Below are 12,714 nucleotides of genomic sequence, written 5' to 3'. Positions count from 1 at the left end.
CAGACTCTCCCTGGGACATACAGACACACCCAGGGCTAGAGAAGGACAAGACAAGCCCATGCACACAGAATGGGAGCGAGTCCGGGACCAGCTCTGTGCACACCCTGCTTTGAGACCTGGGCAACTCGCTCCTACCCTTTGAGCCTCAGTTTCCCTATCTGTAAGATGGGCACTCTTCTGCTTTTTTCCTCCAAGAGAAGACTTTTGCACCTACTAAAAGAGCTCATATTTTCTTTGTATTTGGTATCTTACTCTCCTTTCAGCTGTTTCCCATACGTTGAAACTTTGTTCCAATAATCGCATGAGTCTGAGCCAGCGTGGATATGCAAGTGATGATGCTTTACAAATGGTAGCGGTTGCAAAAATGGTAGGAGAGGCTGTTAGGGAGACAGGAATGCTTCTGAAGATATTTGGAATAAGGAAGTCACTAATGCAAACAGAAAGGGATCTAATTCTTTGTTTTCAGGATTGCTCACACACAAAGGAGTTAAATGAAGGATGCTAGAGTAAATCCAGGGTAAGACTAATTCTACTCCCTCTTAGATCACTAAGTGGTTTACCTTGAGTATGTCATTTCATTTCCTTGGACCTAAAAAATAAAGAGGCTGGACTAAATGCTCGATTTTATTTTCTCTTTTTTGAAGCCCAGTTGATTTACAAAGTTTTGTTAATTTCTTCTGTACAGCAATGTGATTCAGTTATACATATGCGTTCTTTTTATATTCTTTTCCATTATGGTTCATCAGAAGATATTGAATATGGTTCTCTGTGCTGTACAGTAGGACCTTGTTATTTGTTCATTCGATATATAATAACTTACCTCTGCTAAGCCAAACTCCCATCCCATCCCTTCCCCAAACCCTCCCCTTAGGCAACCACAGGTCTCCCCTCTATGCCTGCAATTCTCTTTCTGTTGCGTAGACAAGCTCATCTGTGTCATGTTTTAGATTTCACATATAAGTGATGCCATATCTTAAATATTTGTCTTTCTCTTTCTGAGTTACTTTACTTCTTATGATCATCTCTACTGCTGCTGCTGCTAAGTCACTTCAGTCATGTCCGACTCTGTGCGACCCCATAGACGGCAGCCTACCAGGCTCCCCCATCCCTGGGATTCTCCAGGCAAGAACACTGGAGTGGGTTGCCATTTCCTTCTCCAGTGCATGAAAGTGAAAAGTGAAAGGGAAGTCGCTCAGTCGTGTCCGACTCTTAGCGACGCCGTGGACTGCAGCCCACCAGGCTCCTCCGCCCATGGGACTTTCTAGGCAAGAGTTCTGGAGTGGGGCGCCATTGCCTTCTCCGATGATAATCTCTAGTTGTATCCAAAAATGCTCTGGAAAAAGTTCCTTCTAACACATGTCATCTATAAACTATCTGAACTTTCTATGGTATGTGCAAAACACAGGCAAGTTTAGCATACAACTTGTTTAAATACCTGCAAAAAAAATATTGTACTGGATGGTGCTAAAGAGTGAGTAGGGAGGACTTCCCTGGTGGTGCAGTGGATAAGAACCCACCTGCGAAGGCGGGAGACACAGGTTCGATTCCTGGTCTGGGAAGAGCCCCTGCACCACAACTGCTGAGCCGGCGCTCTAGAGCCCAGATGCCATGACTACTGAAGCCCTCGTGCCTACAGCCTGTGGTCCATGACAAGAGAGACCAATGCGATGAGAAGCCAGAGAAGCTACAAGAGAGTAGCCCCTACTCACTGCAAACTAGAGAAAGCCTATGCACAGCAAATCCAGAAATAAGAAAATAAAAGTTAAGGCAAAAGTACTGAGTAGGGAGCTTATCAAGGTTTTCTCCAACTTACGTTTTCCCCAAACTCTCTAGAGTGTTGTCCAGTGGAATCTCCAGAGCTCAACACTTGTTTACATCATTAACGTTTTTGTCAAAAGTTGGAGAAGGCTTGCCATTCAGGAGGCTGGATGGCTATGTTTAATACCAGGTTTGCCCCTGAATTTTTAATTGAAGAATAATTGCTTTACAGAATTTTGTGTTCTGTTAAACATCAACATGAATCAGCCAGAATGTGGTCAACCCAGGGGTGGTTCTAAGCGCTGCTGGGAGCAGAGAGAACGGACCATCTCCTTGGTGGGTGTCCTTGCTGATGCTGTAGAAAGAACACCACTTCTGTCCAGCTGTAGGATCTTGGGAGGCTAACTTTGCAGCATGTGGGTTCCCAGGTGTCTTTTTAGGGCTGATAGGCAGTATGGCATTGTGTCTGTGGTCATAGACTCAGAAGTCTGCTTGACAGGGTTTAAATTCTGGCTCAGTCACTTAATAGCTGTGTGATCTTCAGAAAGTCAATCTCTCTGCTTCATTTTTCACAGCTGCCCCAAGGCATGTGGGATCTTAGTTCCCTGACCAGGGATTGAATTTGCATTCCCTGCACTGCAAGGTGAATTCTTAACCACTGGACCACCAGGGAAGTCTCGTAAAACAAAACAAAACAAAACAAAAAAACCTAGCACGTAATAAATGTTCAATTAGCCAGCATTATTTTTCTTGCTTATAGACATGGCAGGACCAAGATCAGGGTGAGGCAGGTGCAGCCGAGTCTTGCAAGCGCAGGTTCAGGTCCTGCTTTTACTTAAACTGTGTATTTTCCTCATCTTGGATTTTTTAGGAAATTCACTGAAGTGCAACTTACATACAACAAAATTCACTCTTACGAAGATACAATTTGGTGAATTTTTTTGTCATGGGCTATTTTGGCACTCATTTTGATTTTTTTAAATATTGCACTGACATATTGATCTTGATGCCTGAGATTTTTGGCACCCTCTAAATTTTGTACTTGAGGCAACCTCAAGTGTACCACACTTGCCCCTGCCTAGTCCTGGACCTATGTTACAGGGTTTACTCCAACTCTTGCTATATCGGAGGCCCTGGTGTATGTGTGAACTGAGCCTAATATCTTATTTATTTACTTACTTATATGTTCTATTTTTAATTTTCTTGGCCACATGCCATGAAACATCTGGGACCTTAGTTCCCTGACCAGGGATAGAACCCACAACCCTGCATTGGAAATGCAGAGTCCTAACTGCTGGATCACCAGGGAAGCCCCTGATCTAATATCCTACAGAGATTTAAGGGGTCATATTAATAGAATTGGGTTTCCCAGGTGGTGATAGTGGTAAAGAACCCTCCTGCCAATGCAGGACTTGTAAGAGACGTGTGTTTGAACCGTGGGTCAGGAAGATCCCCTGGAGCAGGGCATGGCAACCCACTCCAGTCTTCTTGTCTGGAGAATCCCATGGACAGAGGTCTCAAAGAGCCAGACTCAAACTGAAGCCACTTGGCACGCACATGCATTAATAGAAGTATAGGTTCAACAAGAGAGTAGAGAACACTCAAAATTTTCATCCTGCCCATCTTTTAATGAAGGAAATGCATTCTTTGGGGAGCAAACATTTCAGAAGAAGACCCATGACCAGTAATTCACCAAGCCACTGCTTGCCACCCAGTGGGTTCACCACAAACACTTGTCCTCATGATGATTTACCAACTGTGTGACCTCAGGCAAGTGACTTAACCCCTCTGGGCCTTGATTTTCCATCTGTGAAATGGAGTCAATAATATTCCCATCCAGAGAATGAAGTAAGATGATGAAGGAAAAATGTTGGACCAGAGCTGGGCACCCAGTTAAGCTCCAAAGACTATAATATGTGTTATTTACCTAACAGTCACTACACAGCACTTTCAGGAACCGCCCAAAGTGCTTTACAAATATCCAAGCTGTTTAATATCATGTTTGCTGCTGTTAAGAAACCAGGACTGGGGAGATCAAGTCAGCGAAGAGGGGAACAGCAGGCACACATTTCAGTGTCCTGGGCTCAAGGGCCAACACACTGCGCCCATGTAAGCCAGGGGACCGACCCTGAGGTAGGTCTGGGGACAGCCTCCTTTGAAAGAAGTAGTGACGGTGGCTGGGCTGGGAAGGGGTAGCTCCTAAGTCACTGCGCCCGGGTGGCAGTGGTAAAGAGCCTGCCTGCCAATGCAGGGTTTGTAAGAGACGCGTGTTCGATCCCTGGGTCAGGACGATTCCCTGGAGGAGGGCATGGCAACGCACTCCAGTCTTCTTGTATGGACAGAGGAGCTTGGCAGGCCTACGGTCCATAAGCTCTCAAAGAGTCGCACACACGCCCGTGCCTGACTAGCAGTGCCCGTGGCTGCTGGTCAGGAACACAGAGTCGGGGGCCACCAGGAAGGCTGAGCGGGACCACGAGCCACCCACGTGCTGGGAGTCTTTCCAGCATTACTATGTTTCACACTACCCTCATCCCCTCCCCATCCCTGGTAATGCCCATCTCTTCATCCACTTCCTCGCCTAAGCAGTTAGAGAGTACACAGGGACCAGAGGCCTTTAGCTGGAGTGCCAAGGAGCCCCCATTTTGCAGGGGAAACTCTTAGGGGCTTTGTGACTTCCTTCTCCTCCTTCAACCAAAGCAAACCCCTTTTCATCAGGCTTGCGGAGTTTTCTCGGTAAGATTTTGGGTAAAGAAAATTTCTACTGCCTACAAGAAAGCATGGATGCTGCTTCCTTAGATCACTTGCCTCCAGCTCCCTCCAGCCTCCTATTCCTCTCTCCACTCCAGAAGATAGAGTGGGACACACACAGACACACACACACACACACACACACACCCTCCACCCCACAGTGACTACCTGAGGGCCCGCGGCTCGGAGAACTCCTCATAGCTGTGCATGGAGTCGCTGTAGGACTCCCGGGAACCCAGGGGCGGCGGGCGGACAGAATATTGGTGGACCGAGGCGTTGGGCTGGGACGTGGTGTAGTAGGGCGGTGGGATGCTGTTGCTTGTCTCACTGCGGTAGTCACTGTCGCGGTCGTCCACAGCACTATCAGGGTCATCATCTGGAAGAGAGAGGAGGTGAGGGGACAGAGTGAGCAGGGGAGGCAGAGAGAGAGTGAGCACGCAGTGGAGGCCAGCACAGTCTCTCAGACTTAGGAGCGTCTTCACTGACTGCTAACCCAAGAAGAGGAATCTACCAAAGTGAATAAAGGATCTTGGGTCATGTTAATAGAGGTATAAGTTTTAGAATAAAGGAGGTGAAAACCCTGCTTTTCTGTATGTGGGTCAAATGGGACCTAGAGCCTGGGGACGAGGGTAGGTCCTACAATGTGAAGAGGACAGGAACAAATTGGAAGGTGTCTTTCAGCTCAGATGTGAGAATGGACCAGTCCAGGCTCTCTGGAAACAATATGGGTTTTTCCATCAGGTAATGAGTTTCCCATGAGAGTCACCCAAACACTTAGGGGGAAGTTGGAGGGAGACCAGGAAGACAAGGTAGAGGATAAATGCTCTTTAACCTTCAGAGATTTATTGATATCCTAGAAAGGTGACCCAGACCTGAACTCACATGTATAGGAAGGGGCTCTGACAAGGTATTGTCTCCCTCAGAAAGATTAGATTATTGGGTTGGCAACACCATCACAAGCCCAGAATCTATCGCTCAAGTGGAACAAGGCAGGGTTGCCAAACTCCAGGTGTTGTTTAGTAAGAATTAAAGGATACTTTAGTTCAGTTTGCTTTCCTTAGTAAACAGAAAACAGATTTTCTTTCTCAGTAAAAAGAAAACAGTCTCAAGGGATGTTAAATTGTGGTGGGAACAGGAGAGACTCAATTTATTTGGAAAGCAATACTTGAGCTGAAAAGAAGTGAGCTGCCTGCCCCAAATTACCTTCCTGATTGGGTCCCCCATGGTACACTAGGCTGTGGTACCAACTTACTGGTGATTTTAAACACCAAGAGGGTGGGTTAGACTTTTTATTTAAAGATTTTTTTTAACGTGGACCATTTTTCAAGTCTTTATTGAATTTGATACAATATTGTTTCCCCCCCGCCCCCATGTGTAATCTTAGCTCCCCAACTGAACCTGTACTCCTGCACTGAAAGTGCAGAGTCTTAACCACGGGGCCACCAGGGAAGTCCCTGGCTGATACTTTTTTGATGCCTTTAAGCATTTTTGCTCATCTCCTAGATTTTTTTTTTTTTTTGCTTTATTATTTTAACTTTCTAATTCCTTTTCCCTCTAATCGAGTCTATCTTTTTCTATTAAAAAAAGGTTGAATTTTTAAAATATGGTAAACAGTTAAAATATTAGTTCCATCCTTAGCCTAGAACCAGTTATCTGATTCAGTCTCTATTTTGCCTCCAGAAAAACCTAAAGTTCCTTTTTGGCGGCAGTGCTGGCTGTAGCAGCGTAGCTCTGGCTGTCCTTAGCGTAGCTCTGGCTTTCCGATTTCTCATTTAACGTGGGCCACTGTGACCTGCGAGCTTTTCATCCTGTCCCTGCCGTATGACGACCACCACCTGATGTGCTGTGTGCTGACAGCGCTGGCGTCAGAGGCAGAAACAGATGTGAATTTCCACAACTTAGATGTATGAGCTTCAGGGTGAAACTGATGGGCCTTCAGGCCTGCAGTGGGGCATCTGAGACTGCGGACAACGAGGCAGGGCTACCAAACTGCCCCCTCACCAACTTGTTTTCTACAGTTATTTGGGTTTGGAGTCTACCAAATTGCCCTTGAGCAGGCTGAAATATTTCCATGCACATGAGACTGTGCATGTTCACCAAACTGATTTTTTTTTTGGACAGAGTATCAGTTTTTAAGGGGAAGATTGCTCTCTGTTGGATTCTTTCTGCTTTTGCCCAGACTCTGCTCTTTACCAAATTGTTTTTGACCAAATTGCCTGCTTCTGGATAAGACATTTTCAGCCACTTTTGTTTTGACAAAATGATCTGCTTTGGGCCCCATTGTCTTTGCTCTTCTTGACCCAATTATTCGTACAGGCTTTTGCTAAATTGGTTTTAATCCAGAATGTCTTTTTTTTTTTTTTTAACTGTATTGCTTGTTTGTGTGAAACTGCCTGTGACCAAGCCTTCTTGTCTGCCAAATGTCTATTTTGGCTAAGCTGGCTTCTGATCAACTTGCTTTGACAAATTCTTTTGGGTCAAAATACAGTTGACCCTTGAACAATACAACGGCTAGGGACGCCAATCCTCTGGGCAGTTGAAAATCCACGTGTGATTTTATAATTGGCCCTCCATAGTCACACTTCTGCATCCGTGGATTCAAACCTACTGGGATTGTGTAGCACTGTAGTAGTATTTACTGAAAAAAATCTGCATATAAGTGGACCTGTGCAGCTCAAAGCCATGTTGTCCAAGGGTCAGCTGTATCTGTAAACAGTTTTCCTGATTCTGGGGTCAGGAAGGTCCCTTGGAGAAGGGAATGGCAGCCTACTCCAGTATTCTTGCCTGCAGAATTCCATGGACAGAGGAACCTGGCAGGCTACGGTCCATGGGGTTGCAAAGAGTCGGACACAACTGAGCAACTTATACTTTCCTGATCCTGAAGGGAGGGTGGGGTGGAACTTGTCCATCAGGATGTGGGGATGGGGTGGAGGAGCCTCCAGTTGATGGAGTAGAAATCAGGAGGTAGATACATGCTCAGACTAGAGGGTTGGATTTCTTGAGAAAAGCTATGGGGAAAAGGGAGCTATTCATTAGAGAGAACATAGTCCTCTAATCTGGGGAGAGGTGGCTTGTTTCCTTTCCCTGGAGGCAACTTGGAGGAAGCTGTGTGTGTTGGGGGCGGGGGGGTGGGGGGTGGGGGGGGGGCGGCGGTGCTTTGGGAGCTGAGCTCTCCAGGGTGCTATCTGCCTAGTGGGTTCTCTGCCCAGCTGCTCTGTCTGAGACCCTCTCCCCTCCCCACCCACCAGCCTCTGAGTGACACTGGGGCTGGAGGAGGGCTCCAGGTGGAGGAGGAAGATGGGGAGACAAAAAGAGGAAGGAATCACAGGAGAGGAAATGAGGTTATACATGGGGAGCGAGGTGGTGGGGGGACCACAGTGCCCAGCTGGAGACAGGCAGGTCTCCTGTCTAAATGCCCACTCCTCCCTGCTGAATCCCCCCACCCGAGTGATGGGACCCACTCCCCGTGAGACAGATCGTGACCCTCAAGCAGATGTTAGTGATGGGGGCGCGGAGGGCACAAGAGTGGTCTTGCCGGTCCTCTGGCCTCAATGCGTCAGCCACAGGCTCCCCGCTTCCCTGATCGAAGGGGCGGGGGCCTCATAGTCTCCGAGGTGCCTGCCTCCCCGTGGCCTCCCAGAACATCAAGCTGAGTACTTACTCTGCTGCTCACCCCAGCCAAAATAATTCCAGTTGCCTACAAAGAGAAGGGGCAGAGATAATACAAGGGAGCAGACGGAGGGCGAGGCATGGGGAGGGGGGCTCCCCCATCCTCCTCATTCTCCCATCTCCTCCTCCCACCCGGGACCCCATGCCCTTTGGCCCTGAGGATCTTTCCCGAGTATCAGTTTAACCACTGACTTCTGTTATACCTTCACTCACCATCTTGGGAAGAAGGCAGGATATCCTCATTGTTTGACAAGACCGCAAGCTCAGCCAGGAAGTGATAAAGAGGCCATTTGGACCCAGGGTTTCCCATCTCTGAAATCTGGGGTCAGCACGCCTCATTCCTCTCCCCCAACCTCCCCATCCTCCAGATAATGAAGGAAACACTGAACTGGAGGTCTTCAGCTTTGAAACATCCCCGTTGTGTCAGTTTTTATCTTAACTATTCTTATTTTATAAGTGAGGACACAAGGCTCAGAAAGGTAGAGTGAATAGCCTAAAGTCACACAGCCCGAGCGTCAGAACCAGGGAGAGAATGACACCTTCACTACCTCAGCCCACCTTCTGGCATCTCAGAAACACAGCTTGGACCGGAATTCTGACTCCTCTGACATTCAGCTGCCCCCTTTGTGAAATAAGGGTGATAACACAGTCCCAGGAGAACTTGGAGGTAAATGCTGGGTGGTAGGTCCGTTCTTAAACTGAACCCACCTCTGGCTTCAGGTCACCGGCCCAGGCGCCCTGTGTCGTCTGCTCCTGCCCCCACCTTGCCTGGCCCTGCTCCCAACACAATCCTTCAGTGACCCCATTCGCCAGAGAGGGGGTTTAGAATTTCTTCAGAGCAGCGGTGATCCCTTCCCTGGTGTGGAAATCAAGGGACTTTCTCCATCTCACACCCGCAAGTGAGTGTAGGAATGGGGTCCTTCATCTGCAGTGGCTCAGCCCCTCCCTCCACCAGTCTCCATCGTCACATATCCTGGGCATATGGCGGGCGGGGTGGACGACGGATACAGGAGAGACCATGAGAGGGGAGGAGAGGAGGATGGGGAAGCAGATGGAAGAGGAGAAAGAGGTTGAAGGGAGGGGTGGGGGCCAAGTGTCGTGGGTATGGGTTTTGCCCAGAGACTATAATTTTCACTTCCCCATCTCAGAGGACTTGGAGGGTTGCTTTAAGGAGAAAGACACCTCCTAGATCTTTGAAATGCTGGTCTGGGGGCATCCGAGTGTCTACAGGGCCAATCAAGGAGGATGAACACTCTTGAGAAGTCCAGCCTTCGGTGAAGGAGCCGTGTACAGAGGAATACAGTGGCCATCACCATTAAGAGATACAGCACAGTGGAAAGATAAGACAGCGCGGAGTCCCTGGGACCTGGGTTCAAACCCTGGCTCTGCCTCCTGCCACGTGTGTGACCTTGGCAAGTCACCCCTCCTCTTGGACCTCCACTTCTTTATCTAAGAAAATAGGAGCCTGCTATACATATGTTGGCAGGATCGTCTGTCTGCACCGTCTGACTGTGGGCTGCTTGGGGGTCTGTGCTGGCCTCAAGAAAGTTTGTTGAATGAGTTACGGGTCCTCATCCAGGACCTAAGGAATGGAATTGAAGACTCTGCAAAGTGCTTTTCAACCCTCTAGATGTCCTGCATTCCTCCAAAGAAGATCAGAATGCGGGGGGCTATCAGATGCCCCTGTTTCAAAGAGAGGAACTCTAAGGATCAGACAAAGACCCTGGCATGCCAGTGGCCACGTGGCAAGGCAATATTCAAACCGAAGTGCCAGATCTTTCCTTCTTTCCACTACACTGTGACTGGATTCTGTTCACTCTTAGGACCCGTATCATTGGAGGGGAGTGACCCATTCATTACAGAGGACGGTCATGGGGTAGAGGAAGGATGAGAGTTTCAACTGGTGCCCAGGAAGGAGCTGAGAAGTACTTACAGCACTGATTGCTGGGAACAGGAAGAGGCTTGTCTTGCTCATCCTGGAATGAATACTGAGGGGAAGGGAAGGAGAGAGGGTTTATCTCAGTGGGCTGCCAGAAGCCATGGCCCTCTGTTCTCTTCCCTCTTGACTTTCCCTGCCTCCTAAGTTCCCTCCCTCTGGAGGAGGATACAGCTGTCCACAGAGGAAAAGGGAGAGAGACACACAAAGACAGTGAGAAACAGATACAGAAAAAAACAGAAAAAGAAACACAGACGAGGGGAAAAACCAGAGGGGAAAGAGAGAGAGAAGAGAGAACACTGAGGCAGGGAGCTAAAGAAAGAAGGTGAGAGCTGAGTTTGGATAAAAATTACTAACGAGTGAGTGATATTCCCTCTGCCCCCTGCCTCCAACTAAAGAATATTCTAAACTTGCCTGATCTTTCTTCCCTGCCCTTACCTTCTGAAGACTGTCTTCTGGGCCACATTGGGTTTTTGAACTGTGAGAATATAGAGCCCAGAAGAAGGGGGATGGCAGGGAAGAACAGGTACAGGGGCAAGGGCTGGTGGGGAAGGCAAATTTTTAAGAAACCCTGAAAGTGTGACTTGAGGAGTTGAGGGCTGAGGGGCAGAAGGGGGGTTTTAAGAACTGTAACGGGGCCTCTGCATCTGCTTGAGAGTATTTAGCAAATGCAGAACCTGAGTCCATTGATATCATCACGTCCTTGGGTGGGCTCTCTGTTCTTTGACACCATCATTGGTTTGAGACTGGACCACGTGAGTCACAGAATTTAGTCAGGTTACAAAGAGTTAGAGACCCAGACACAGGGGAGGACAAGTGGAGAGAGAAATAGAGGGTGGAGGACAAGGGAGACAAGGAGAGAGAGGAAGGAAAGAGAGAAGGTGATGCCAACGCTCACCTCATCCTGGTCCCGCATGGCGTTCAGCTGCTCCAGCTTCTTGGCCCAGTAACGGGCCTCCTCTTCGGGGATGTCTGGAGGCAGAGGCCTGGCCGTGAGCCTGGGAGCCCCTCCCTGCCCCTCAGCCTCCATCCAGTGCGTCCTGCCCACCTATGGGGCTGGTCTCCAGTGAGTGGGGAGAGAGGACAGGAGAACAGAAACACCCCCTCCACCACGCCACCCAGAGCTGCCCTGGCAATGAATGGAAGACGGGAGAGGAGGCGCATGCTAGCATTACCAGGAGGGGATGCCATGGGTTCTTGGAAGGATGACATGGGGGAACTGAGCTGCTTCCAGGAAAGGTAGAGAGGCTTCTCTGTGTCTCTGCCTTTGCTTATCTCTACATCTGTCTCTCTCTCTCTGATCCTCTGTCTCTCTTTGTCTTTCTGCCTCTGTCTGTATCTTCTCCGTATCCAGCTCACTTCTGCAGCCTAAGACCTCACCAAGGGCCAGCCAGGACAGCTCAGATCTGAGCCCCATAGGTTGAAAAGCACTGGCAGCCCACTGGTGACCTGCAGGAGCTGGAGTGACCCAGCAGGCCCCCCTCTCTGCTGACTGTGATCTGGGAGACTCTCTTCTGGGGAGGGGGAGCCTCATCCTCAGAATGAAGGGTCATCTGATGAGATCGGGCGCGTTCAGGATGGTATGGCTATAGACATGAAGGGTTATCTGGATCCACCCAGGCCTGGTCATTCTCCTGGGGCTGGGCAAGGGTTCCTCCCCACGCCTCCCCAACCACACTCACCTAAGGGCAGCTCAAAGCGGGTGTCAAGGAGGATGCGGTGGAAGGTGGGGTCCTTAGTGCCGCAGATCTCACTGTCTGCCATGATGACCTGAGAGTCCAGGGTCAGCCACTCTCCAGGCCCCTCCTGCGGGGTGGTGGGGTGACAGGGGGTAGGGTCCCGCGTGAGGCCAGGTGAGTCACACGTCTGCCGTGCATGGGCCAGCAGGCCTCTGCTCTCACGTGACATGGCTCTCTCCCTTCATCTCTCCGTTATGCCAAGAACAAGGGCCACATCTTCACTTCAGATAAGGAAACCGAGAAGAAGGGTCACAAATTCAATGCATCATGGTAGGTCTGGGGAACCCAGAGAGAGGGACCTGCAGGGTCCGGTAGGGGTGGTCCCAGCCTTGCACAGCACTCCTCATCCCTACCGAGGGCTCAGCTTCAGACAGAGGACCTGATCTTACCACCGTCCTGGGAGGAAACCCCTGGAGTGAATGAACCAGTCCCCCTTGGTTCAGGAAAACGAGCTCTTGAGCAGTGGGGTCCACTCTGAACCTCAGTTTTCTTCAACTCTCAAAGGGGATTGATGCTCTGTAGCCCCAGGGAGAGGCTGGCAGGGGTCAGGGGAGCCGTCCGGGGTCCCCGGCCATAGGTCATGGTTGTCCCAGATGACCAGGCCCTCCTCATGCTTGGGGGAGGGGTCACTGAGGACATTGTGGTTCAGCCACAAGGCTTCCTTTTGGAATCACCTGCCTGGACTATTGGACCCCTTTCTTCCCTTTCCATTCACTCATTGAAAAATAAACCTGGGCTTATTGGCCCGGGCCCCAATAAGCCTGGGCCATGTTGGGCAATCCCTGAGAAGCCCACAGTCGCAGAGTCTGACACAGACACTCCCACCACCATGAAGTCAAGGGAAGACCAGAAGGGGGAGGGGAC

At 49.5% G+C, this 12,714-nt stretch overlaps 1 protein-coding gene across 1 annotated transcript in view; it reads right to left on the bottom strand.

The window, feature by feature from the left end:
* The window catches only part of UNC13A (unc-13 homolog A), a 74,590-nt gene that overhangs the window by 38,551 nt on the left and 23,325 nt on the right, over positions 1-12,714 (bottom strand). Inside the window, exons 5-9 of the mRNA XM_068980053.1 lie at positions 11,794-11,917; positions 11,010-11,083; positions 10,109-10,163; positions 8,168-8,203; positions 4,675-4,882 (exon numbers count right to left, since the gene is read on the bottom strand). Of these exons, the coding sequence (XP_068836154.1) occupies positions 4,675-4,882; positions 8,168-8,203; positions 10,109-10,163; positions 11,010-11,083; positions 11,794-11,917 (497 nt within the window). The remainder of the gene's footprint in view (positions 1-4,674; positions 4,883-8,167; positions 8,204-10,108; positions 10,164-11,009; positions 11,084-11,793; positions 11,918-12,714) is intronic.

Source organism: Capricornis sumatraensis, chromosome 9, assembly GCF_032405125.1.
Source record: "Capricornis sumatraensis isolate serow.1 chromosome 9, serow.2, whole genome shotgun sequence".
Classification (NCBI taxonomy): domain Eukaryota; kingdom Metazoa; phylum Chordata; class Mammalia; order Artiodactyla; family Bovidae; genus Capricornis; species Capricornis sumatraensis.
This window is presented reverse-complemented; position numbering and strand designations above follow the sequence as displayed.